General features: G+C 39.2%; 1 protein-coding gene across 1 annotated transcript in view; it reads left to right on the top strand.

Annotated features, from left to right (window-relative positions):
* Positions 1 to 880: 880 nt before the first annotated feature.
* Positions 881 to 25,255, top strand: part of LOC408872 (COUP transcription factor 2) — a gene marked incomplete at its 5' end in the record, with an annotated part of 72,464 nt that continues 48,089 nt past the window's right edge. Inside the window, 2 exons of the mRNA XM_026441131.1 lie at positions 881 to 1,412; positions 10,755 to 10,904. Coding sequence (XP_026296916.1) covers positions 881 to 1,412; positions 10,755 to 10,904 — 682 coding nt within the window. The remainder of the gene's footprint in view (positions 1,413 to 10,754; positions 10,905 to 25,255) is intronic.

Here is a 25,255-nt window from a genome sequence, read left to right as displayed (position 1 = left end):
CGATTTCGTCCGTGGCTCGAAGGCTCCGCTCAGTGTCACCGCTTCTTTCGCGTGTGTGTGTGTGTGTGCGCGCGCGCGCGTGTCCTACGACCCGCCTTCTCTCTTTCCCTTTTTTTTTCTCTCTTTTCCTTTTCCCTTCTCTCTCTCTCGCTCTCTTTTTCCTTTCCTTTCATATCCTTTCCTTTCGTTGCTCGTCTCCCGAGAAGAGTATAATACGCACGGAGAGTAATACCACGTTGTTGCGAAACAAGGTGCGAAGTGTGTGCGCGCGATCGTCGATCGTCGTCGGTGGTGGATCCATCCAATATATCCATCCATCCATCCATCCATTTATTATATTTCCCCGTATCTCGTCAGTCCCCGGCAGAGCGGCGAGCGAGCGACTCTCTCGAAGCTCGGATGCTTGGGCCGCGGACGAAGGCAACGAACGGGGAACCCCGCCGCCCGACCGAGATGTCGCGCACGGGACAAGGATCCCAGAGGTCGCGCGAACTCTGCCTAGTGCGCGAGTGAGTGAGGAAGAAAAGAGTGCGTGAGAGAGAGTTCGTCGCGTTGGCCGGAGCCGAGCGATTTCGACCGCGCTCCTCTCTGAAATTTGTCTTTAAGGTGGTGCGCGAAACACGCGAGACTCCGTTGGAAGAGAATAGAACGAGTTGACCGTTCAAGTTTGCCAACCTCGCCTTGCACCTCGGCTGCTGAATATTCGCGTGCACCGGCCGAGCCGAGGTATAGAGGCCGTAACGGGAAGCGGGAATAATCGGCGGCCGGGCGAGCGCACCCGAACGGTCGGTGGGAAAGAGAAGTTGGACGGGGTGGTCGCGGCCGCGGAAGAAGAGGAAACCGGCAGGGTGGTTCGAGGCGGGACAGGAGGCGCTGACGCCCTGGCGACTGCCGGGGTGGTTTACCCGGCCGCGACAGCGACGTTGTTCCCTGGCCGGGTGTCAGCCGGACACCACCACCCCGAGTTCACCACCACGTTGGAGGTGGGGTTCCCGGCGCGCGGCACCACCGCCTCCATGGCGTTGGTGGCCGCGCCGCCCTCGTGGCCCTCGCGGGACCCTGGGGCCAGCCTGGCGGCGACCGGCGCGGCCGCGGCGGCAGCCGCTGCCGCGGCCGGCGCCGCGGCCGCCGCCGCATCCGCCACGGGCCCAGGCCCCATCCAGATCGCCCCCCCGCCCCCCATGCCCCCGACCCACCTCACGCCCTCCGCCACGCCGGAGGACATCACCTGCCTCGTGCCCCCGGCCGGGGTTCTCACGCCCAGGGACCCCTTGCCGCCCAGCACCACCCCGGCAGCCAGGCCAACAGCTCCCAGTCGGGCAGCTCGCAAACCGACAAATCGCCCAACATCGAGTGCGTCGTGTGCGGGGACAAGAGCAGCGGCAAACACTACGGCCAGTTCACCTGCGAGGGTAAGCTTTTTTTCCTTTCGAAGAGGGAGGGACAGTCGATGATAAAGTAGGGACCTGTAATTAATAAATCTAGTTTCTTTCTTCTCTCTCTCTCCCTCTCTCCCTCCGTAAGAATTCTCATAGTCTCTATAATTATTATTTTTCCATAACTACCACTTATTTCTAGAATCTGATAGAATAAAAAATCGAAACTTCAAATCTCAACGTTTATTTAAAACACTTAAACCCACATCTCTCTCTCTCTCTCTCTCTCTCTCTCTCTCTCTCTCTCTCTCTCTCTCGCTCGCCTTGTACGAGGATGTAACGAAGAGTGATATACGGGCGAGGGTTAATCGAGACGTATAGCCGGGAAGAATGAGAAGTTACGCGTCCTCCCACGGGAAGGTTTTCGACTTCGCCTACCTATCTTATCTCTATCTCTGTAATTTCCGAGTTTTTTCCATCGACGGAAAGGAATGGCCGCGTTTCTTCGAATTCTTCGAACAGTGCATGGATCTCGTTTCTTTCACGATCGAGTTTTCACGAAGCGAGAGAAAGAGATAGAGAGAGAGATAGAGAGAGAGAGGTGACGTTAGCGTTTAAAACGGCGCTAAAAATAATGCCGTGGGGATTAGTTGTCGCGCATCTGGGACTCCCCTTCCCCACCTCCCCCCTGCTCCGCGTGGTGCCCGCGCTCGTTAATTTCCAACAATTTGTGCTCGCCTCGGCCCGCGCCAAGATTCGACCGGGTTAAGAGTCCGTCTCTTAATTGAACGCTCGAGTTACATCCATCCTATCTCCGTCTCTCTTCCGCTCGCCCGTTCCAATTACAGTCGCGCTAACGATATTTACCATTGTTAGACTACCTCCCTCTCTCTCTCTCTCTCTCTCGCTGGGTGTCGCGGTAATCTTAATTGCCATCCCCTGATTTTCCCCTCGCCCGTCCTCCTCGTTTCGCTCGCGATATCGTCGAGTTTTTTGGGGATTATTTTCGAATTATTTCGATTCTTCTTTCTCGCCTCGCCTCGTCTCGTCTCAATTTCGCCCGATCAACGACCACGCATCGAGCAACGATCGAACGAGGATTTAACGGCGGCCGGGATTGGCCGGCCGCGAATCTTTATTGAGATTCATAGAAACGTGTACATATATATATATATATAGAAGGCTCGTATACGCCTTCCGCATTCGACGTTCATTGGCGTAATCGCGGTGATTGTCGGCTCGATCTCTTTATTACGACGAATTGATTTTCATGTCAACCGATGTCAAACGGTCGCGAATTATCGTCAATTTGTCGCGTCTCTCCTTAAACAACGATCGTTCGATCGATCGAAATCGTCCACCTTGGTCGAATAGTGGAATCGTAGAGGGGGGAGGGGGCATCGATGGCCCGAGATTAAGTCGGAGGAGCGGACATTAATCTGCCGATTACAGGGGCCAGGGAACCTCCCATTCGCGGTTACGCGCCCCGTACAAGGTTCTTCGTCTCCGGTTATTGCGCCGCGCACCGGCTCTCTCTCCCTTTTCGCACTTCGACGCCCTTCTCGAAAACCTGGTATCGCCAAAGCTCGACCTCGGCTTTTCGAAATATCTTTCGAGGAGAGATCTTTATATATATGTGTGTGTGTGTGTATTGGAAGACGAATCGATTCGATCGATGGAAAAATGACAAGATTATTCGAAATAATCTCCATCCTATCCGAAACAATTGCGCCATTGTCTCTCTACCCTCGATAACCGATTACCGCTGCCTTCTCTCCGTTCCCCAACTGAATTTCGGACGAGCGTTCTTTCTATATTTCTCTCGATGCGTGGCAAATACGAAGAGTAGAAACTGTCGCGTAAAACGTACGCGTTTACGTTTGAATCGAGGCGAGGAAGACCTTGATTTTTTTCCTCCTTTTTTCTTCCGTTGCAAATATATACGCCATGTGAAAAAAGATAATAACGGTGAGCTACGAGGATGGAGAGAAGAAACGAATTCACCTTAACGTTCGAAGATTTCGTTCGTTGGAAGAAGGAGCTGTCTGTCGTGGCCTATGGAGAGAAATTAATTCGCTCGCCGGCCGCTAGGCCGCATCCATATGCATGCGTTTTTCAACGCGTCACGATGATAACGTCAATTTCTCGAGCTAGTTTTCGATCGAGTCATTTCCTTTACGTAACAACTCCTTTTCGCGCTCCTCTCTTATTCTTCTTCTTCTTTCGAAACTTAATTTAACTATGATGCAAATATCAATAGAAATAAAAATCCTTCCAACGAACAAATTCATTCGATCTCGCGTATATATAATCGCTTCGAATCGAGTCACGTTACGAGGAAGGAAGAGAAGGATCGTAATTCTTCTTCCCCTTATTGTTATTATTATTATTATCTTTTTTCTTCGAAGGGGAAAATTCGGGAGCGGAAAAGGAAATTTAATTCCGGTTTCGCGGTCTCGAAAGGTGTGCCTACACCACCACCCGCGAAGGGGCTTCCTGTTGTTCGGCTATCTCTCTCTCTCTCTCTCTCTCTCCCTCGTCGAGTCTTACTTACGGTTACTTACCGACTTACGGACTTATGGCCGGGTAGGCGACCGCGTGCAGAAGGAAGAAGCCAGACATTCTGCAGCCCGCTGCTCCGCGGGCTAATCGCTCTAACGAGATCATATTATATTATTCCGACTTTGCTAATCTTTATTAATCTCATTTCACGAGCCCGCGTTTCCTTCGTTTATTCCTCTCTCTCCCTTATTATTATTATTATTGTTGTACGAAAATTGTACGAAAGACGAAGAGAGGGGGTTTAAGGAAGGAATTTTTCTTACTTATTCTCGTTTCCACGGCCACGGTCGACGGAGTTGATCGAGTCGAGGAAGTTGGAAACGAAGTTTGCCCGAGTGAGCACACGCGCCTTCTTCGCGCGTGGACTTTACGCGTTCTGCGGGGAGGGGAAGAGCGAAGAATTACGAACCGCGACGACGCATCCCGAAACGCATCCTCTGTGACCAATTATCCCTCGCGCTAACGAAGCCAAAGGCTAATTAATTATAACAATGTCGTTAATTTTACGCGGCCGACTCGAAACTGCTTACTGACCGAGTCGTTCGAGTCTTCCTCTCCCCCCCCCCCCCCCCTCTCGAATACTAGTAGCCTCTTCCTTTGAATTTTTCCCTCGAGGAAAAAATTACGGACGAAACGCGTGGAAGTTGTTATCTCCTGTAACGCGCGATCGAAGGATAGGATCGGTGATTCGAGGAGCATTGTATTCGAAATGGCAGCGAGGGGCAATGAAAATTCAACGACGCGAGCAATTTGAACTTTCTCTCTCTCTCTCTTACGAAGGGTATCTGAAAGTATAAACAGTAGTTGTTTCGACCTTCTTCTTCCCTTCCCCTTCCACCTTCCCAGTCCCTTTGCGCGTCGCGCATCTTCCACCCCTTTCCGCGCCGCCCGTCCACCATTTTCTCTCCGTGGCGGGCTACCTCGCGACGCGCGCATGCGCCACACTCGCGGCGCTTGCCTCGCGCACCGTAATCGCGTAATTTGCGTGTAACGATGCAATTTGTAGTTACGCCGACCCTCGCGACAACCTCTTTCGCAACGGAACAACGATTACGAACACGAGTGTGGTGGTGGTGGTGGTGGAGGACACGTTCGGGGGCAACGGATCGGGCGCGAGATCATCGAGAGATCGAATCGTTAACGTCGAAACGCGGCCCGATCGACCATGCGTCGGTCACGTGACCACTAGTCGGCCATGTCTATCTTTCCGTCTCTCTCTCTCTCTCGCGCGCGATTTCGATCCCAACGAATTTTTCTCCCGTGGAAAAATTGAGATTCGTAATTTGGAAGATATTCGTAAAGATGAATCGACGGGGAAAATTCAGTTTCTCGATTCGTATATGAAACGAATAATCTAATCAATTCTTTTTTCTTTCTTTCTTTCTTTCTTTCCTCAGTAAGCGTATCTCACGATAAGAAACTCGTTGAGCTCATCGAAACGTTGTTGTTGTTTCGAGAAAGAAAATATTCTTTTTTTTCTTTCCGTACATCGTCTTTAGAATAAAATTTCTTGCGTGTATAAAAATCTTTTTCTATTTTCCTCGAAACCTCGATCGAAAAAGAGATACACTAATCTCCCTAGATCTCTCTCTCTCTTTTTTTCCTAGATGTAACTCGTTAAAAGCTAGCTTCTCGAAGCGACTGTCGCTTTTCGTTATCGTCGTCCACCTTTTTTTCACCGTAGGAAGAAATGAAATTGCGGGGAACCGGTTCCGTGAATGGGCGCGTGTATGCCCCCCCTCTAATTAATTTTCTCGTTAATACACGCTGATAAATCTGATCGCGATTCCGCCTTCCAACTGTTTCGACTCTCGCGGGCCGAAACTGGTGGCCCGCCTTCGGCCACTGCGAATATCGTGGATCGTTTATTTATCACCAGCGGCCGCGGAGCGTCGCTTCTTGAAAACCCAGCGGCCGGGAATCGAGATACGTTATCGATCTCGAGGAACCGTTTAACGGGTCACGGTCAAACCTTCGAAGAATAAAATTCGTAAAAAACGAGAGCGAAAATTTTTATTTTATATTTCGGATATAAACATCGAACGGTGAAAGATTGATTTCGATCTTTCTCGATTAAATTGGTAAAACGAGAGCGAAAATTTATCGAACATTTATTTTTCGATCTTTCTTCCGATATTTCATCTTTTTCAAAAGAATGAAATTGATTAAATTCGTAAAATGAGAGCGAAAAATTTTTTTTATTTTATATTATATTTTTATTTTATTTTATGTTTATATTCCACGACACGTTTTGGATAAATATCGAAGATGGAAGATTCATTTCGATCTTTCTTCCGATATTTCGGTATCTTTTTCGAAAGGATGAAAATAATTAAATTTGTGAAACGAAAAATTTTTATTTTATATTCCATGACATGTTTTGGATAAATATCGAAGATGGAAGATTCATTTCGATCTTTCTTGCGATATTTCCATATCTTTTTCAAAAGAATGAAATTAATTAAATTCGTAAAATGAGAGCGAAAAATTTTTATTTTATATTATATTTTATTTTATTTTATTTTATATTCCACGACATATTTGGATAAATATCGAAAATGGAAGATTCATTTCGATCTTTCTTACGATATTTCGATATCTTTTTCGAAAGGATGAAAATGTATTAAATTTATAGAATGAAAAATTTTTATTTTATATTCCACGACACGTTTTGGATAAATATCGAAGATGGAAGATTCATTTCGATCTTTCTTCCGATATTTTGATATCTTTTTCGAAAGGATGAAAATGTATTAAATTTGTAGAACGAAAAATTTTTATTTTATATTCCACGACATATTTTGGATAAATATCGAATATGGAAGATTCATTTCGATCTTTCTTGCGATATTTCCATATCTTTTTCAAAAGAATGAAATTAATTAAATTCGTAAAATGAGAGCGAAAAATTTTTATTTTATATTATATTTTTATTTTATTTTATTTTTATATTCCACGACATATTTTGGATAAATATCGAAAATGGAAGATTCATTTCGATCTTTCTTACGATATTTCGATATCTTTTTCGAAAGGATGAAAATGTATTAAATTTATAGAATGAAAAATTTTTATTTTATATTCCACGACACGTTTTGGATAAATATCGAAGATGGAAGATTCATTTCGATCTTTCTTCCGATATTTTGATATCTTTTTCGAAAGGATGAAAATGTATTAAATTTGTAGAACGAAAAATTTTTATTTTATATTCCACGACATATTTTGGATAAATATCGAAGATGGAAGATTCATTTCGATCTTTCTTCCGATATTTCGATATCTTTTTCGAAAAGATGAAAATGTATTAAATTTGTAAAACGAAAAATTTTTATTTTATATTCCACGACATATTTTGGATAAATATCGAATATGGAAGATTCATTTCGATCTTTCTTGCGATATTTCCATATCTTTTTCAAAAGAATGAAATTAATTAAATTCGTAAAATGAGAGCGAAAAATTTTTATTTTATATTATATTTTTATTTTATTTTATTTTTATATTCCACGACATATTTTGGATAAATATCGAAAATGGAAGATTCATTTCGATCTTTCTTACGATATTTCGATATCTTTTTCGAAAGGATGAAAATGTATTAAATTTATAGAATGAAAAATTTTTATTTTATATTCCACGACACGTTTTGGATAAATATCGAAGATGGAAGATTCATTTCGATCTTTCTTCCGATATTTTGATATCTTTTTCGAAAGGATGAAAATGTATTAAATTTGTAGAACGAAAAATTTTTATTTTATATTCCACGACATATTTTGGATAAATATCGAATATGGAAGATTCATTTCGATCTTCCTTCCAATATTTCGGTATCTTTTTCGAAAAGATGAAAATGCATTAAATTTGTAGAACGAAAAATTTTTATTTTATATTCCACGACACGTTTTGGATAAATATCGAAGATGGAAAGATCGAAGATTCATTTCGATCTTTCTTGCGATATTTCGATATCTTTTTCGAAAAGATGAATTTGTGAAATGAAAAATTTTTATTTTATATTCCACGATATATTTTGGATAAATATCAAAGATGGAAGATTCATTTCGATTTTTCTTGCGATATTTCGATATCTTTTTCGAAAGAATGAAACTGAATTAAATAAAACGAGAACGGAAAATTTTTATCTTATGTTCGCCATCTTTCTTTCACAATTCGAACGAATATCGAATAACGGACACCTTTTTGCACATTTCTTGCAATTTTGCAATTTTTGGATATATCCACAGTCGTGCACTTTTCCAAACGGATGAAATTGATTAAATTCGTGAAACATTTTTATATCAACGATCGACACCTTTCTCTCTCAAATATCGAATATCCTAGTTACATTTCAATTTTTCAATTATAAAAGTATTCTACTTCCAAAAGTATTAATTAATTCGCAATCTTATCGAAATCTCTCTCAAACCTCGATCATCGATTAAGGAACGTTCCCCAAAAAGAAAAAAGAAAAAAGAAAACGAATCGACAAATTTCGACGAGATTCGAGGCAAGATAGAGATGAAACGCGACGTGGAACGGCGCTGAGGCAATCGAAAGTTGGCGATCGCCGATGAGAATCGCGAGAGGGGAGGGGGGGGGGGAGGGCGCGCTCTTTATCGAGCGGTCGAAACCGTTTTCATACAGTGAACGCTTTGTTGCCGCGATATGAATTGCCCCCTGATTGCTTCCAAGTAGTATACTTGTACCAGTTGTACGCCAAGTTCGATGAATCGCTGTGCAATCGCTCCTCCGCGATCCTCCCCTCCCCTTCCCCTTCGCCGTCCACCCAAATTCTCGAAATAACTCCCGAATAACCGTCGAAATAATATCCTTCTTCCTTCCTTTCTTTCTTCATAAATCGAACAAATTGATTTCATCTTTTCAGATTCTGTGTTTTTGAAACGCTAGTGTATACTCGAGAGAGAGAGAGAGAGAGAGAGAGAGAGAGAGAGAGAGAGAGAGAGAGAGAGAGAGAAATTATTAGAGATTCGTATTTGTAACGTGTATCGTTGATTTGAAGCTCGTATACTCGCGAGAAAGATAATCAGAGAGAGAGAGAGAAAGAAAGAGTTTAAATAAGGAAAAAGAGAAGGAGAGAGAAAGATGATTAGAGAGATTCGTATTTCTAACGTGTTTTTCTTTTCTTTGGATCACATTCGAAGCTCGAGAGAAAAAGAAAAAAAAAGGTGTTTAAACAAGGAGAGAAAGATACTTAGAAAGATTCGTATTTCTAACGTGTAATAATTCTTTCTTCTTCTCTCCTTGGATCACATTCGAAGCTCGTATATTCGAGAGAAAAAGAAAGAAGGTGTTTAAACAAGGAAAGATGATTAGAGAGATTCGTATTTCTAACGTGTAATAATTCTTTCTTCTTCTCTCCTTGGATCGCATTCGAAGCTCGAGAGAGAGAGAAAAGTAAGAAAAAAGAAAGAAGGTATTTAAACAAGGAAGGAAAATGATTCGTATTTTCGAGGGAGAAAAGAAAAGAATATATTTAAACAAGGAAGGAGAGAAGGAGAGAAAAATTATTAGAGATTCGTATTTCTAACGTGTATCTTTTCTTTTCTTCTCTTTGGATCACATTCGAAGCTCGTATACTCGAGAAAAAGATGATCAGATAGAGAGAGAAAGAGAGAAAGATATCTAAACAAGGATATCTAAAAGAGAAAGATTATTAGAGTTTCGTATTTCTAACGCGTATCGTTAATTCTTTCTTTTTCTTTCCTTATATCACATCGAAGCTCGTATACTTGAGAGAAAAGGAAAGAAGATGTTTGAAACAAGGAAAAAGAGAAGGAGAGGAATATTAGAGATTCGTATTTCTAACGTATATCGTTAATTCTTTCTTTTTCTCTCCTTGGGTCACATTCGAAGCTCGTACACTCGAGAGAAAGAAAGAAGATATCTAAACAAGGAAAAAGAGAAGGAGAGAAAGATTAGAGAGATTCGTACACTCGAGAGAAAAGGAAAGAAGGTGTTTGAAATAAGGAAAAAGAGAAGGATTCGTACACTCGAGAGAAAAGGAAAGAAGGTGTTTGAAACAAGGAAAAAGAGAAGGATTCGTACACTCGAGAGAAAAAGAAAGAAGGTGTTTGAACAAGGAAGGATAGAGGGTGAATGCGAACGTGTGATTCGATTTAACGATGGCGCGTGACAGATAGACAGGGGGAGGAGGGCGTTAAACAGGTTAAAGGGGTGGCGGCGGCGATGATTCGATCAACCTCGACGTCGCGATTCCCGCGAACCAACACAGCCAAATGGCCAACTCCCGTTGTTATTAACGCTCGTCTTCGTCTCCCCTCCCCTCTTCTTTTCTTCTTTCTCCCTCTCACGCGCGCGTCTCTCTCTTTTCCTTTCGTGCAGATTTTAAACGACTTTCCTTATCGATTTTTCTCACACATAAATACACACACATACACATATATATATTCTTGAAATTAAATCGTCGAAGTTTCGACTATCTTGATGCTTACACACACGTATATCAAATCGTCGAAGTTTCGAGTATCTCGATGCTTCTTCAATTTTTCTATTAAATTCCTCATCTTCTTTAGAATCAATCCTTTCCTCGAAATTTTAAACGATAAAACAACTAAACTTTTTTCGTCTTCCTTCGAATTCAAATCGTCGAAATTTCGTAATATATATATATATATATATTCCTCATCGGTTCCAAGCGTCGAGAAAAAAGAATCTCGAAGAAAGAATTAGAAGGAGAAAGACGAAAGATGTATATATATATATAATTCTCTCTCTTTTTATTTTTCTTAATACCACATCTCTCACCATTGTCACTCTTCTTCTTTCTAGGATGCAAAAGCTTCTTCAAGAGAAGCGTGAGGAGAAACCTAACTTACTCGTGTCGGGGGAATAGGAACTGTCCCATCGACCAACACCATAGGAATCAGTGCCAGTTTTGTCGATTGAAAAAGTGCCTGAAGATGGGCATGCGGCGGGAAGGTACGTAACAAACCGAATTCGTAAAACGAATGAATGATTTCGGATGGAGTGGGGGGGAGATTTTCGAGTCGAAGAAAATAGATTTGGTGAGAGTGAAAGGGGGGGGGGGGGAAGAGTGTTGACCGACCGAAGTCGAACGACACGGCAACGACGGAGTCAAAAGTTCAACGAGGCGGAAACGGTTTCTATTTATTTATTTGCCGCGCGCCGATTCCGTGGCGGCGCTGCGGGCGCAGCCGGGGGCGGAGGGGAGGAAGCGAGGAGCGAAAATACGGTGTCGTCCCGAAGCATCCTTGGAACTCGTCGCGCTCGAGACAGAGAGAGAGATAGAGATAGATAGAGACAGAGAGAGAGAGATAAGCAGCCGCGCTTATTTATATCCGCCCGAGTTCCTCGCCCGCCCCTCCCCTCTCTCTCTCCTCTCTCTCGGCCGCCGAATCGTCGATGATCGAGGATGATCCCCCCGTGAAAGGGGGGAGGGAGGGAGGGAAGGGGAAGAGTTTTCCCTCGCGAGAATCTTTTTCGCGCTTTCGAAAGAACGCTTTTGAGAGGTTTGTCTCGTTTCTTTCTGGAGAATGTAGATGTAGATCGCTCGCTCGCTCGCGCTCTTTCTCTCTCTCGCTCGTCGCGCGGATTCGCGCTCCCTCTCTCTCCCCCCTCGTTTTTTATCGAACTTTTTGTTCGAAGTTGTTGAAATGGTGGAAATTTTGGGGAACGATTAGGAGAGCGATCTCCTTTATATTTTACCTGACGAATTTCTTAATAAATTTGTTTAATTAATTTAAATTAAATTTCTGAGGGGATTGTTTGAACGAGAGAATTTTTTAAAATCGATCGAATTTTCATGGAACGGTTTGAAATTGTTGAAATAGTGGAAAATTTCTTATTTATCGAATTTTTTAATAATCTCGTTTAAAATTAAATTAAAATTAAATTTCTGTGGGGATTGTTTGAACGAAAGAATTTCTTAGAATCGATCGAAATTGTCGAAATCGATTGAATTGGAATCGTCGAACTGTTTTAAATTGTTGAAATGGTGGAAAAATTCTTATCTGTCGAATTTCTTAATAATCTCGTTTAAAATTAAATTAAAATTAAATTTCGTGGAAATTTTTTGAACGAGAGAATTTTTTAGAATCGATCGAAATTATCGTGGAATCGTCGAACTGTTTTAAGTTGTTGAAATGATGGAAAAATTCTTACCTGTCGAGTTTCTTAATAATTAATAATCGTTTAAAATTAAATTTTCTTCGAAAGTTTTTGAACAAAAGAATTTTTTACGATCGATCGAAATTTCGTCGAACTGTTGAAATGGTGGAAATTTTGGGAAACGATTACGAGAATAATCTCTCTTCTATCAAATTTCTTAAATAAATTTATTTAAAATTAAATTTCGTAGGAATTGTTTGAACGAAAGAATTTCTTAGGATCGATCGAAATTGTCGTGGAATCGTCGAACCGTTTTAAATTGTTGAAATGGTGAAAATTTTGAGATTACGAGATCTCTTTATTTTTTATCTGTCGAATTTCTTAAATAAATTCACTTAAAATTAAATTTCGTAGGAATTGTTTAAACGAAAGAATTTCTTAGGATCGATCGAAATTGTGGAATCGTCGAATCGTTTTAAATTGTTGAAATGGTGGAAAACCTCTCCTCTATCGAATTTCTTAATAATCTCTTTCTTTAAAATTAAAATTAAATTTCCGAGGGGATTGTTTGAACGAAAGAATTTGAAGAAATTTCGTGGAAATTTTGTTGCGATTACGAGATATTTTTTTCATTTTTCTATCTTGTTTAGAATAGATCGTGGTTTAGATAGTTTCATGGAAATTTTGCACGATTGCGAGATCTTCTTTCCATCTTCTTTTCTCATCTTTTTTAATTAAGATTTTTCTCGTCGAAATTTTGAACGATTTCGAATTCCTTAATCTTCTTTAAAGTCGAATCGTCGAATTTTCTTGAATTTTTGGACGCTTTTTATATATTCTTCTGAATTCCTCATCCTTTTCTCATCTTCTTTAAGATTTCAATATCTCATTGAAATTTTGAACGATTTCGAATGTTTCTATTTTCTTATCGAATTGAACCTTAAATCTTCTTTAAAGTCGAATCGTCGAATTTTCTTGAATTTTCGGATACTTTTTATATATTCTTCTGTCGAATTCCTCATCCTTTTTAAAATTAATCCCTCGTCGAAATTTTCAACGATTGGATTAGAATTAAAAATCTTCTCCTATTTTTCCTCACCTTCTTTAGAATCAATTCCTCGTTATTATTCAATATTCAACGATGAGGAAAAGCCTTCCTTTCTTTTTTTTTTTTTTTTTGCTATCACGTGGAGTTTTCATCTTCCTTAAAATCGAATCATCGAAATTTTGAACGATTACGAAAGCTTCTTTAATTTTTGTATCGAATTCCTTACCTTTTTTTAGAATCAATCCTTTCCTCGAAATTTTAAGTTATAATTAAATCTTTTTTCTTTGAAACCAAATTGTTAAAATTTGAATATTTTGATGCTTCTTCAATTTTTGTATCTTCATCTTCTTTTAAAATCCTTTTCCTTTCTTCGAAATTTTAAATTATAACTAAACTCATTTCATCTTCTTTCAAATCTAATCGTCATATTTCTTTAATTCATATCTTCATATTTCTTTAATTTTTTTGTATCCTCATCTTCTTTTAGAATTATTTCTTTCTTCGAGATTTTAAACCATGATTAAACTCATTTCATTTTCCTTCGAATTCTTCATCTTATTGAAATCTAATCGTCGAAATTTCGAATATCTTGATGCTTCTTCAATTTTTATATCGAATTCCTTATCTTCTTTAGGATCAATCCTTTTTTCAAAATTTTAAATCATGATTAAACTTCTTTCATCTTCTTTCGAATTCCTCAAATCTTCTTTGAAATCAAATCGTCGAAATTTTGAGTATCTTGATGCTTCTCCAATTTTTGAATTTTTTTATCGAATTCCTAAAAATCAACCTCTCGCAAATTTCGAACGATCACGAAATTTCCCTCTATTTTCCTCACCTCCTTAAACTACGACTAAACCCCTTCCATCTTCCTTCGAATATCTCCTTTATATCTTTATATCTTTATATCTCACACCTTTGCAATATCTTGCTTTTTCAATTTTTGTATCGAATGATTCTTTAGAATTATCTTCTTTACAATCAATCCTTTCCTCGAAATTTTAAATGATAAAAGAATTAAACTTCTCTCATCTTTCTTCTTTTTCAATTTTTGTATCAAATTCTTCTTTACAATCAATCCTTTCCTCGAAATTTTAAACGATAAAAGAATTAAACTTCTTTCACTTTCCTTCGAATTTTTCAATTTTTGTATCAAATTCTTCTTTACAATCAATCCTTTCCTCGAAATTTTAAACGATAAAAGAATTTTAAATAATAAAAAAAAACTTCTCTCATCTTCCTTCGAATTCACATCTTTCCAATACCTTGCTTTTTCAATTCTTGTATCGAATTCCTCTTTACAATTCCTCTAATCAATCCTTTCCTCGAAATTTTAAACTTTTCTCACTTTCTTCGAAATCAAACTGTCGAAATCTCAAACATTTTTTAAATTTTTCTCACTTCCTTCGAATTTCTCATTTTCTTTCAAATCAAACCATCAAAATCTCGAACATTTCTTAAATTTTTCTCACTTTCTTCGAATTCCTCATTTTCTTCGAAATCAAACCGTCGAAATTTTAAACATTTCTTAAATTTTCCAATTCTTCTTCCATTCTCGAATTCCCTTCCTTCCTTCCTTCCTTTCATTCTACCCCAACTCTTTCTTCTTCTTCCTTCTGAATCGTCTCCAATCTCCTATTCAAAATCATCCTCTCCTCACCTTCTTCCACCTTCTCCAACCACCCTTCACCCCCCTCGATGGCGAAAAATCTCGAAAGGAAGAGGAAAAAGTGCAAAGTTCCCACGCCTCCCCTCCTCTCCCCTCTCTTCTTTCGCCTCCCGCGCGATAACCTAACCTAACCTAACCTCGCGCGCGCCTCCAAGCCTCGCCCAGGTGCGCACCTCCTCCTCCTCCTCCTCCTCCTCCTCTAATCTCACCCCTTGGAGGAGAGGAGAAATTCGGGAGGGAAATACGGCAGGGACGATTCGACTGTACGGAGAGCTCGACCGACCCCTCCTCGACCCCCCTCGACCGCCTCCAGATACCATCTGACCTTGTTCGGGGCGTAAGAGAGCGAGACGGTCGTCGACACGAGCCAACGGTCACGGATCCGTGCAAAACTTGCCGATCCTTGGATTACACGCATCCTCGCCAGTGGATTACACGCGCACAGGCGTGTGTATATGTATGTGTGTGTATATATTTGAGTGTGTACGCGTGTCGATATGTGATTTGTTCACCATATTTAACGGCGAAGAAAGGAAGGAAGGAATGGTTCGATGATGGAGGAGAAAAGGAAGAAAGAAAGGGAGAAAGAAAGGAAGAAAGGAAGGAAAGAAGAAAAGAAGGAAGGAAGGAAGGAAGAAAGAAAGGAAGGAAGGAAGGAAGGAAAGAAGGAAGAAAGCAAAAAGGGAAGCTGATAGGAGAAGCTTTGATAGGAGAAGAATTTATAAGAATTTATAATTTATAATATATAATTTAAATAATATAAAAAAATTGTGAAGGAATGGTTTAATGCTGGAGGAGAAAAGGAAGAAAGGAAAAAAGAAAGGAAGAAAGAAAGGAAGGAAGGGAAAGAGAAACTATTCATAAGAATAATAGTAATAATAAGAATAATAGTAATAATGTTCATAGTAATAATAAATTGAGAAGGAATGGTTTAATGATGGAGGAGAAAAGAAAGAAAGGAAGAAAGGAAAAAAGAAAGGAAGGAAGGAAGGAAGGAAGGAAGGAAAGAAGAAAAAGAGAAACTATTCATAAGAATAATAGTAATAATAAGAATAATAGTAATAATGTTCATAGTAATAATAAATTGAGAAGGAATGGTTTAATGATGGAGGAGAAAAGGAAGAAAGGAAGGAAGAAAGAAAGAAAGGGAAAAAGAAAGGAAAAAAGGAAGGAAGGAAGGAAGGCTGTTGATACACTTAAGAAATTCATAAGAATAATACTAATAATAAATTGTGAAGGATAATACTAATACTAATAAGAATAATACCAATAATAAATTGTGAAGGATAATACTAATAAGAATAATACTAATAATAAATTGTGAAGGAATGATTCAATGATGGAGAAGAAAAAGAAGAAAAAAATTAAGGAAAAGGGAAGCTGTTGATACTAGAAGTTCATAAGAATAATACTAATAATAAATTATGAAGTACTGGTTCAATGATGAAGAAGAAAAAGAAGAAAGGAATCAAGGAAAAGGGAAGCTGTTGATATTAGAAATTCATAAGAATAATATTAATAATAAATTGTGAAGGATAATACTAATAAGAATAATAATAAATTATGAAGTACTGGTTCAATTATGGAGGAGAAAAAGAAGAAAGGAATCAAGGAAAAGGGAAGCTGTTGATACTAGAAATTCATAAGAATAATATTAATAATAAATTGTGAAGAATAATATTAATAAGAATAATACTAATAATAAATTGTGAAGAATAATACTAATAAGAATAATACTAATAACAAATTGTAAAGTACTGGTTCAATAATGAAGAAGAAAAAGAAGAAAGGAATCAAGGAAAAGAGAAGCTGTTGATACTAGAATTTCACAAGAACAATACTAATAACAAATTGTGAAAGAATAGTTCAATGATGAAAGAAGAAAAAGAAGAAAGGAATCAAGGAAAAGAAAAGCTGTTGATACTAGAACTTCACAAGAACAATACTAATAACAAATTATGAAAGAATAGTTCAATGATGAAAGAAGAAAAAGAAGAAAGGAATCAAGAAAAAAGAAGCTATTGATACTAGAACTTCACAAAAACAATACTAATAACAAATTGTAAACTACCGATTCAATGACGAAGTAGAAAAGGGTGTCTCTCGAACCTTGACCCTTTTCGAATCGTTGGTTCTTTCCAAAAGGAAAGAAGAAAAGGAAAGAAGAGAAAGAGAGAGAAGCTTGCGAGGGACGAACGGCCGAACGCGTTTCTTCTCTTCTTCCCACGGCGACCAGCGTTCTCCTCTCCTCGCCCTGTCGCGGCAACGTCCGCTCATTATCCGGAATGATGCCCCCCTATCCTGCTTTTTGATAATAATTCGAGCCGTTTCGCGGGGCACGCAACTCCCTTCCACTCTCCTTCTTCTTCTCTTAAGAAGAAAAGAGAAAGAGAGCACCAGATACTCCAATTCCTTTTTCTCAAAAAAATTCGAACAAAGGGGTGGTTTATTCCTTCCAACATCCTCCAACAACCCTTCCAATTCTTCCATTCTTCCAATTCTTCCAACTCTTCCAATTCTTCCAACTCTTCCAATTCTTCCAATTCTTCCAATTCTTCCAACTCTTCCAATTCTTCCAATTCTTTCAATTCTTCCATTCTTCCATTCTTTCAATTCTTCCAACTCTTCTAATTCTTCCAATTCGTCCAATTCTTCCAATTCTTCCAACTCTTCCAATTCTTCCAACTCTTCCAATTCTTCCAATTCTTCCAACTCTTCCAATTCTTCCAATTCTTCCAATTCTTTCAATTCTTCCAATTCTTCCAATTCTTCCAATTCTTTCAATTCTTCCAACTCTTCCAATTCTTCCAATTCTTTCAATTCTTCCAACTCTTCCAATTCTTCCAATTCTTCCAATTCTTCCAATCCTTTCAATCCTTCCAATTCTTCCAATTCTTCCAATTCTTCCAACTCTTCCAACTCTTCCAATTCTTCCAATTCTTCCAATTCTTCCAACTCTTCCAATTCTTCTCCCCTTTTATCCCTCAAATTCTCTCCAGAAGAAAATTTTGAGAAGAATCCCTCTTCCTCTCTCTCTCCCTCTCCTTCTCTCTCTGCAAGCATCGAGGGAGGCGAATTATCGGGGCCAGAATTGTTGTTGGTCTCCGTTGAGGGAGAGAATAAAAGGAAGGCAAGAAGAAGAAGAAGAAGAAGAAGAAGAAGAAGGCATCGCGGAGGAGCTGTTTCGAGGCGGCGAGCGAGCGAGCGAGCGAGCGTTGCTTGGCCGAGGGGTGGAGGAGGAGGAGAGGAGGAGGGGAGAGGAGGAGAGCCGCGGTGAAACGGGACGGAGGTGGTAGGGGCCTAGAAGAGGGGGAGGGGGGGCCTGGGGCGAGTCGGTGGTCCGAGGTCAGCGGGGTGCATGACCTTACCTCGGGGGCCCCTTCCTTCCGTGGGGCCCCCGAGGCAGACAGGATGCGCTCAAGATTACCCCGCAGATACTGTCCGCGATGATTACAGAAATCTAGGAAGCCGCTCAATTTAATTAACCCTTAATTGCGAGCGGCCTGAGGGGAGAGGGGAGGGAAGGGAGATACTTTATTTCCATTCGTGCGCCCGCGAGAAAAATAATGTAAAATTCTTTCTTCACCCCCCCCCCCCTTCCTTTCCTTCTTTTTCTTCCTTTCGAGAAAAAGAAATTGAGAATAATTCGAATGAAACATCGATTGAAATTCTTCCATCAAATAATTCGAGGAGAAAAATCGTCCGATATTTTAAAAGAAAATTAATTTTCGAGTCTGCCTTGGATCGAGAAAGAAAAAGAATTTTTATTCGAGAGAGAAAGAGAGAGACAGAGAGAGAGAGAGAGAGAGAGAGAGAGAGAGAGAGAGGAGAGGGAGAGGGATTAAACGCGGAAGAAATAATTGATCGCGCCGGTTGAATCGGTGTTATTAGGGAACCGGTATACCGATATATCTGGCTAGGCGAGGGTGTAGAATCGGTGTGGATTTCACTTGTATACCTGTCTCTCTCTCTCTTTCTATCTTTCTATCTCTCTGGCTCGCTCACTCTCGCACACTCTTCGAATCGCCATGCTGCGCGGCACGCCGATGCAACGACGACGATGGCCATTATAGCCGCATTAACTGAAATTAGACATTGTTTCCCTTGGAGCTGGTCGGAGCGATGCAACAATGGGAGGACGATGGAGGAGGAGGAAGGAGGCGGATAGCTCGAACCGACGGTTCGGGGCAAACCAAAATGGATGAGAGGTGGAGGAGGAGGGGGAATGCGAAAAAAATCCGAGCCGAGAGGAAGAGAGAGAGAGAGAGAGACGGAAGCTGGATGGAGAAAAATTATACGCGAGAGGCTGAGGGTGGAGAGAGAGAGAGAGAGAGTGTGCAAAGTCTACTAATTTACTCCTCTTTTCCATCTCCGTGCTCCAACTATCCGTCTATCTATCCGTCTTTCTTCTCTCTCTATATATATATACTTTCCTGCCTTTGCCCCTCCCATCCTCCACCTTTCTCCTCCCCCCCGGTGTACGCCGAGAGAAGAGATTGCCGATATTACGGCGGGGTCAGGATCGTGACTTTAATCAATTAGCGAGAGGTTTCTCAGACCCGGGAAATGATTAGTAATCCGACTGACGCTCGATTCCTTGATCCTCGGCCGCACCACCAGGGCCAGATATTCATTCTTCCTTCCACGGCCGATATCTCCTCCGTCGAGTTCCCGAGCGTATATTACACGAAACACCGGGTCAGATAACGTCGGGTAGAGAGAAGCGCTCGGTTGCTCGGTTGGTCCCGGGGGAAGCTCGAGGAACGAAAGGCCATCGAGCGCCGTTTGATAAATGCCATCGTCTGTCAAATTTTTTTTCTTTCTTTCTTTTCCTCCTCCTCTTTCGCCAATCTTGCCTCGAATCTAGGATCTAGCGAAGCCTTTCTTCGATAAAGCGACCAACCGAGTTAAAAATTTCGGCTAGCTTTGTTGTTAAAATCGTCGCGAAATGCTTCGCGAATTTTACGTTTAAAAACTCTAGCTTTCGGCCTACGGTTTAATCCCGCTCTCGCAGGATGCGAAGCCTTTCGATACGAGCGCCGCCACAACTAACAAGTTTAAAAAAAAAAAAATTCTAAAAAAGTTATCATCGTTAAAATGCTCGAATTTAAACGTTAAATGCACAATCAGTTGGTTAAAAATTTCGATTCGGATTTGAACGTTTATACGTAGGCTAACACGATTAATCCGCTCTTGGATTTTTCCTTCGCCAATCTCGCATCTAAGACGTAGGATATCCAAGCGTTTCGATACGGGCGCCGCCAGTGGCACAACTAACAAGTTTTAAAAATTTCGAACAAACTTATCATCGTTAAAATGCTCGAATTTAAACGTTAAATGCACAATCAGGTGGTTAAAAATTTCGAACAAAGTTTATCGTTGTTGAAATGCCCGGATTTGAACGTTTATTCGTAGCTGATACGGTTAATCCGCTCTTGGATTTTTCCTTTTGCAAATCTTGACGCGTATCTCGCATCTACGACGTAGGATATCGAAGCGTTACAGGCGCCGCCAACGGCACAACTAACTAGTTTTAAAATTTTCGTGGAAAGTTATTATTATTGAAATACTTGAATTTAATTCGTAAATATTACGATTGATCCGCTTACCATCGGTTATTAATGGACGATTAATGAGATATAAATTTATTTTTAACCGTTATTAAATTTTACCCGATCTAAGCTATGAATACGAAGCGAAAATTTTCTCGACGGAAGATTAAGAATAATGTTTTCTCACGATCTACTTACCGAAAACAAAAGAAAAAGAAAAGAAAAGAAAAGAAAAAGAAGTTTCGATATTAATTTATTTGTTTTATATATTTATTTGTACGTCGATGAAACGATCGATTTTATGACGTTTTTCCTCCTCGTATACCTCTTTTCCAATTTTACGTTAGATTTAATTATTAATCGTTCGATCGGAGAAAATGAGAAAAATTTCAGCGTTCGTTTTTAGATGAAATAAACTCGGTTCGACGACGAGTAACTCTAATAAATATAATTTATTGGATAATTTATTATCCAGATAATTTCACTCCATTATTAGCCGTATCCATTTCTATCGCTCGACAATTTTTCACGTCACGCGTTATAATTTAACTCGATTCGATATCCTACTCGACAAGAGTAAACACACGGTTTTGACAATATATATATATACATACAAGCGAAAGCGCTTAACAAGACAACGCATTCGCTGTACATAGAAAAATTCTCGGATATTTTGCTATATTAATCTATCTCTCTCTATCTATCTATCTTTCTTCTTCAATTCTTGATTTCAATTTTACGTTAAAAATATTTATATATAAGTTCGCGCTTGGACTCGGACGGCAACAATGTTCAACTCGCGTCTAGTGAAATAATATAACGTCGAATAGATTCTCTTATCTCGAATTGGAGATCGCAATCGCGTTGCTATGGAGACACCATTTTCAGAAGTTTTTTGCGAGTTATTCGCTATTCTCTTCTATTCTGTTTCTCCTTCGTAAAGAAATTGACGATAGAGAGAGACAGAGAGAGACAGAGAGCTCGCGTTACGTAGATTCTAAGAAGCGTTAATAAACACTTCGCTCCGGGAATAAGAAAGACGCGAAGGATATTTCATACATTTTGCTCTTTTTATAATTAAACAAATTCTCCTTACGTGAAATATAATATTACGCGTAATATATATATATATATATATAAAATATACAAATATCTTTACGCCAATTTTGCAAGTCCAATTCGTTCCTGAGAAGATAAGTAAATTTTGACCAATAATTAATCCTTGATTCAGAAACGAAGTCGTGAAACAATTTATATTTTCGAACGATCCGAAATCGCGGAGAGAAGAGGTGGGAGAAAATGAAAATGGTGCGGCAGACGACTGCCTCCCCTCCCCATCCCCATCCCTCTCCCCTTTATGTTTACGCATAATCTCTTTCCGGGGCATTAAAATATAAAGTGGACTTATTACCATGACAAAACTGTCGCCGGGTCAAGAGTACCTGACACCGTTTCACCGTTGCGCGGAGAGGGAAGGGGGGGATCAGAGGCGATCGGAACTCGGCCTCGTTATGCATATTCAGAACGGTGCAAGGTCCGCAAACACCGTTGCTCGCGCGTTACCCTTTGTCCCCTCCTCCTCCTCCTCGCTCTCTCGCCCCTCCAAAAGCAAAATTCTTCTCTTTTTTCTCCTCTCCATTCGTTCGTCCGCGCGCGCGTGTCCGTGTGTTTCGAGGCGACGAATAAATCCTCGTCTTCCTCTTCGTTTTAATTCAATCGTCGAGCGCGATAATCGTTCATCGCGATGACGGAATGATTCTCGGGGGTCGATCGATCGATTTCGAGCGTGGAAAAAGAGAGGGAGGGAAACGACGACCTTCGAGTCCGAGTGGTGGAACTCTCGCGCGATCAGAATGTGAAAGTTCAACTCGGAAAAGGCGGTCAAACGCTGCTACTACTACGCTTAGCCGCGCACCCACCATTCGCTCTTTCGCGTGTACATATATATGTGTGTGTGTATATATATGCGTCCTATAATTCTTTTTTCCTCTTTCTATCTCGTTCGCTTTGAGATGATACACTTTGACCGCTTTCGAGTTGGGAAGCTGTTTTCCCTCTTTGACCTTGCTCCTCCTCGAAAATAGTCTCTTCTCTGAAGAGATCTGAGAAATTCGATGGATTGGTTTCTTCTTCTTCTTCTTCTTTTTTTTTCCCTCGATTTTTCTTCTCGCACAAAAGCGACGGGCACAAAAGGAGGAGAGAGGTTAAACTCGATGAATAAAACTCGGGACCAGAGTTCGAGCTCTGGAATGGAATGCGAAATTTCGATCATCTTTTTTTTCTCTCTCGAAGAGGAAGAAGAGGAATTCGTTATTCTTCTTCTTGGAAATTGTATATTCTTGGAAAAACTCGCGTCTCTCGAAAAGAAGAAAATTATTTCGAATTTTGAATTTTCTCGAAATCGAGATTTATTTATTTATCGCGGAGGAGGGAAATCGATCGATCGTCGATTCGGGGATCGGGAAGAGCGCGGAGAAGGGGGAGAGAAAGGACGGATGAAAATACGAACGAACGGCCGTTTAACTCGTAAAACTCACCTGCGTTGCATCGCGAACCAGTCCCCCAGATAAACGTGGGCGGATAGAGCAGTTGGCTGGCCATTAAACACCCGATTTCCAAGTAGATTCAACGCCTTATTTTTTCTCCACGATGTTTCTATATTTTCTACTCGAACAATTTTTCAGAATTTTAATTTTCTCACCTCTCTCTGTCTCTCTCGCTCCAACGAGAAAAGTACGATTCTCGAGAATTTTCGTTCCAATAATTTTGAAACTTTTTCTCTCTCATTTCAATGAAGTTGTCGAAATTTTATTTTTTTATTTTTATTAATTATTATAATAAAAGTGTCAAAATTTTCAAAAACGTGTTTCTCTCGTTCGAAATGACTTTCTTATTGAAATGATGAACTGAAAAAGGAATTGAAAAATTTGTGTGTCATTGAATAATTATAATTCGAATTAATTATTATAATAAAAGTTTCAAAATTTTCAAAAACGTGTTTCTCTCGTTCAAAGTGGTTTTCTTATGAAAAGGAGGAACAAAATTTTTTATTTTAGCATTTTTTAAAAATTTCAAAATTTTCCTTCTTCGTGCCAACAAGGAAAGAAATTCAGAAACTTTTGATGCAGCGTTTAATAGTGTTTCCAATCTTCCAACAATACAATTCGAACTTTTGAAAAATTGGAAAATTTCAAATGTTTTTTTCCTTCGTTCCAAGGAAAAGAAAGAATAGATCTCTGCATTAAAAGAAGAAAAGATGCATCGCGTTTAACGTGTTTTCAATTTTTCCAATTCGAAATTTTCGTCATCGAAAAATTTCAAAATTTTTCTTTTTCCTTTCCAAGAGGAAAGAAATTTGAAATAGTTTCTTTATTAAAAGGAGGAACGAAAGGAGCTGAGCGATTAAAAATTTCAAAAGCTTTTCGTGTTATTTTCGACTTTGTCTCTAATTTTTCGAAAAATATATATAATTCGAAAGTAAATATTATTAATTATGAAAAATTTTTAATGCGTCTTTTTTTCTAGTTTTAACGGAGAAAGTGACTTGTTTATTTAAAGGAACATTAAAAATTTCAAAAACTTTTCGATTATTCGAATTAAACGTGGAAAAATTTCACCTTCCTATTTCACGTTTCTTTTTTACTTTCGTTCGAGCGAGGAAAGGAAGGATTCGCCTACTTTTGTCGAAAGGAGAAACGAAAGGAATTGAGTCATCGATCAAAAATCCCAAAAACTTTCAAACTTTAATCTTCCAATGGCACAATTCGAAAAATTTCGAAAAAGGAACTCGAAGTGGCTTTCATATTGAAAGAAGGAAAAAACGAAAGTAACTGGCACGTTAATCGAAAATTTTCCATTGTGTCTTCGATTTTTTAATAATAATATAATTTTCGAAATACAATTTGAAAAATTTCAGAGAAAGAAACTCGAAATAATCGCGTTATTAAAACTGATGCATTAAAAATCCCAAGAATTTTTTGTATAAACTTCAATCGTGCCTCAAATCTTCCAATAATATAATTCGAAAAATTTCAAAACTTCTCTTTTTATCTTTCCAATAAGGAGAGGAATTTGAAGTGACCCTCTTTATTCCAAAAATTTTTCATATAGACTTCAACCGTGCTTTTAATTTTTTCAGTAATATACAATTTTCAAAATACAATTCGAAAATTTTCAACACTTTTTAATTTTCAACTCTTTATTTCAAAAATTCCAAAAACTTTCCACGTGCTCTCAATTTTTTTAATAATACAATAATTTTCAAAATACAACTTCAAAAAATTTCAAAATCTTCCTTTTTCTTTCCAAAAAGAAATTCTAAGTGGTCCTCTTTATTTCAGGAATTTCAAAAATTTTCTATACTAAAAATTTTCTATACTAAAAATTTTCTACTGCTCTCAATTTTTCCAATAATACAATAATTTCCAAAATTTTAAAACCTTCCTTTTTCTTTCCAAAAAGGAACTTTAAGTGTCTCTCTTTATTTCAAAAATTCCAAAAATCTTCTACTGCTCTCAATTTTTCCAATAATACAATAATTTTCAAAATACAGTTCGAAAAATTTCAAAATCTTCCTTTTCTTTCCAACAAGGAGAGGAACTCTAAGTGGGCTTCTTTATTCCAAAAATTTCAAAAATTTTCCTCAATAATACACAATTTCCAAAATAGAATTCAAAAAATTTCAAAACCTTTCTTTTTCTTTCCAACAAGGAGAGGAACTCGAATTTTGGGCCTGTCAATTCCAAAAATTTCAACCGTGCTCTCAGTTTTTCCAATAATACACAATTTCCAAAATACAATTCCAAAACTTCAAACTTCTTTTTTTTTCTTTTCAACAAAGAAAGGAACTCAAAGTGGATATCTTTATTCCAAAAATTCCAAAAATTTCAAAAACTTTCCAAACAAACTTCAACCGCCCTCAGTTTTTCCAATA

The sequence above is a fragment of the Apis mellifera genome, linkage group LG6 (assembly GCF_003254395.2).
Source record: "Apis mellifera strain DH4 linkage group LG6, Amel_HAv3.1, whole genome shotgun sequence".
NCBI lineage: Eukaryota > Metazoa > Arthropoda > Insecta > Hymenoptera > Apidae > Apis > Apis mellifera.
This window is presented reverse-complemented; position numbering and strand designations above follow the sequence as displayed.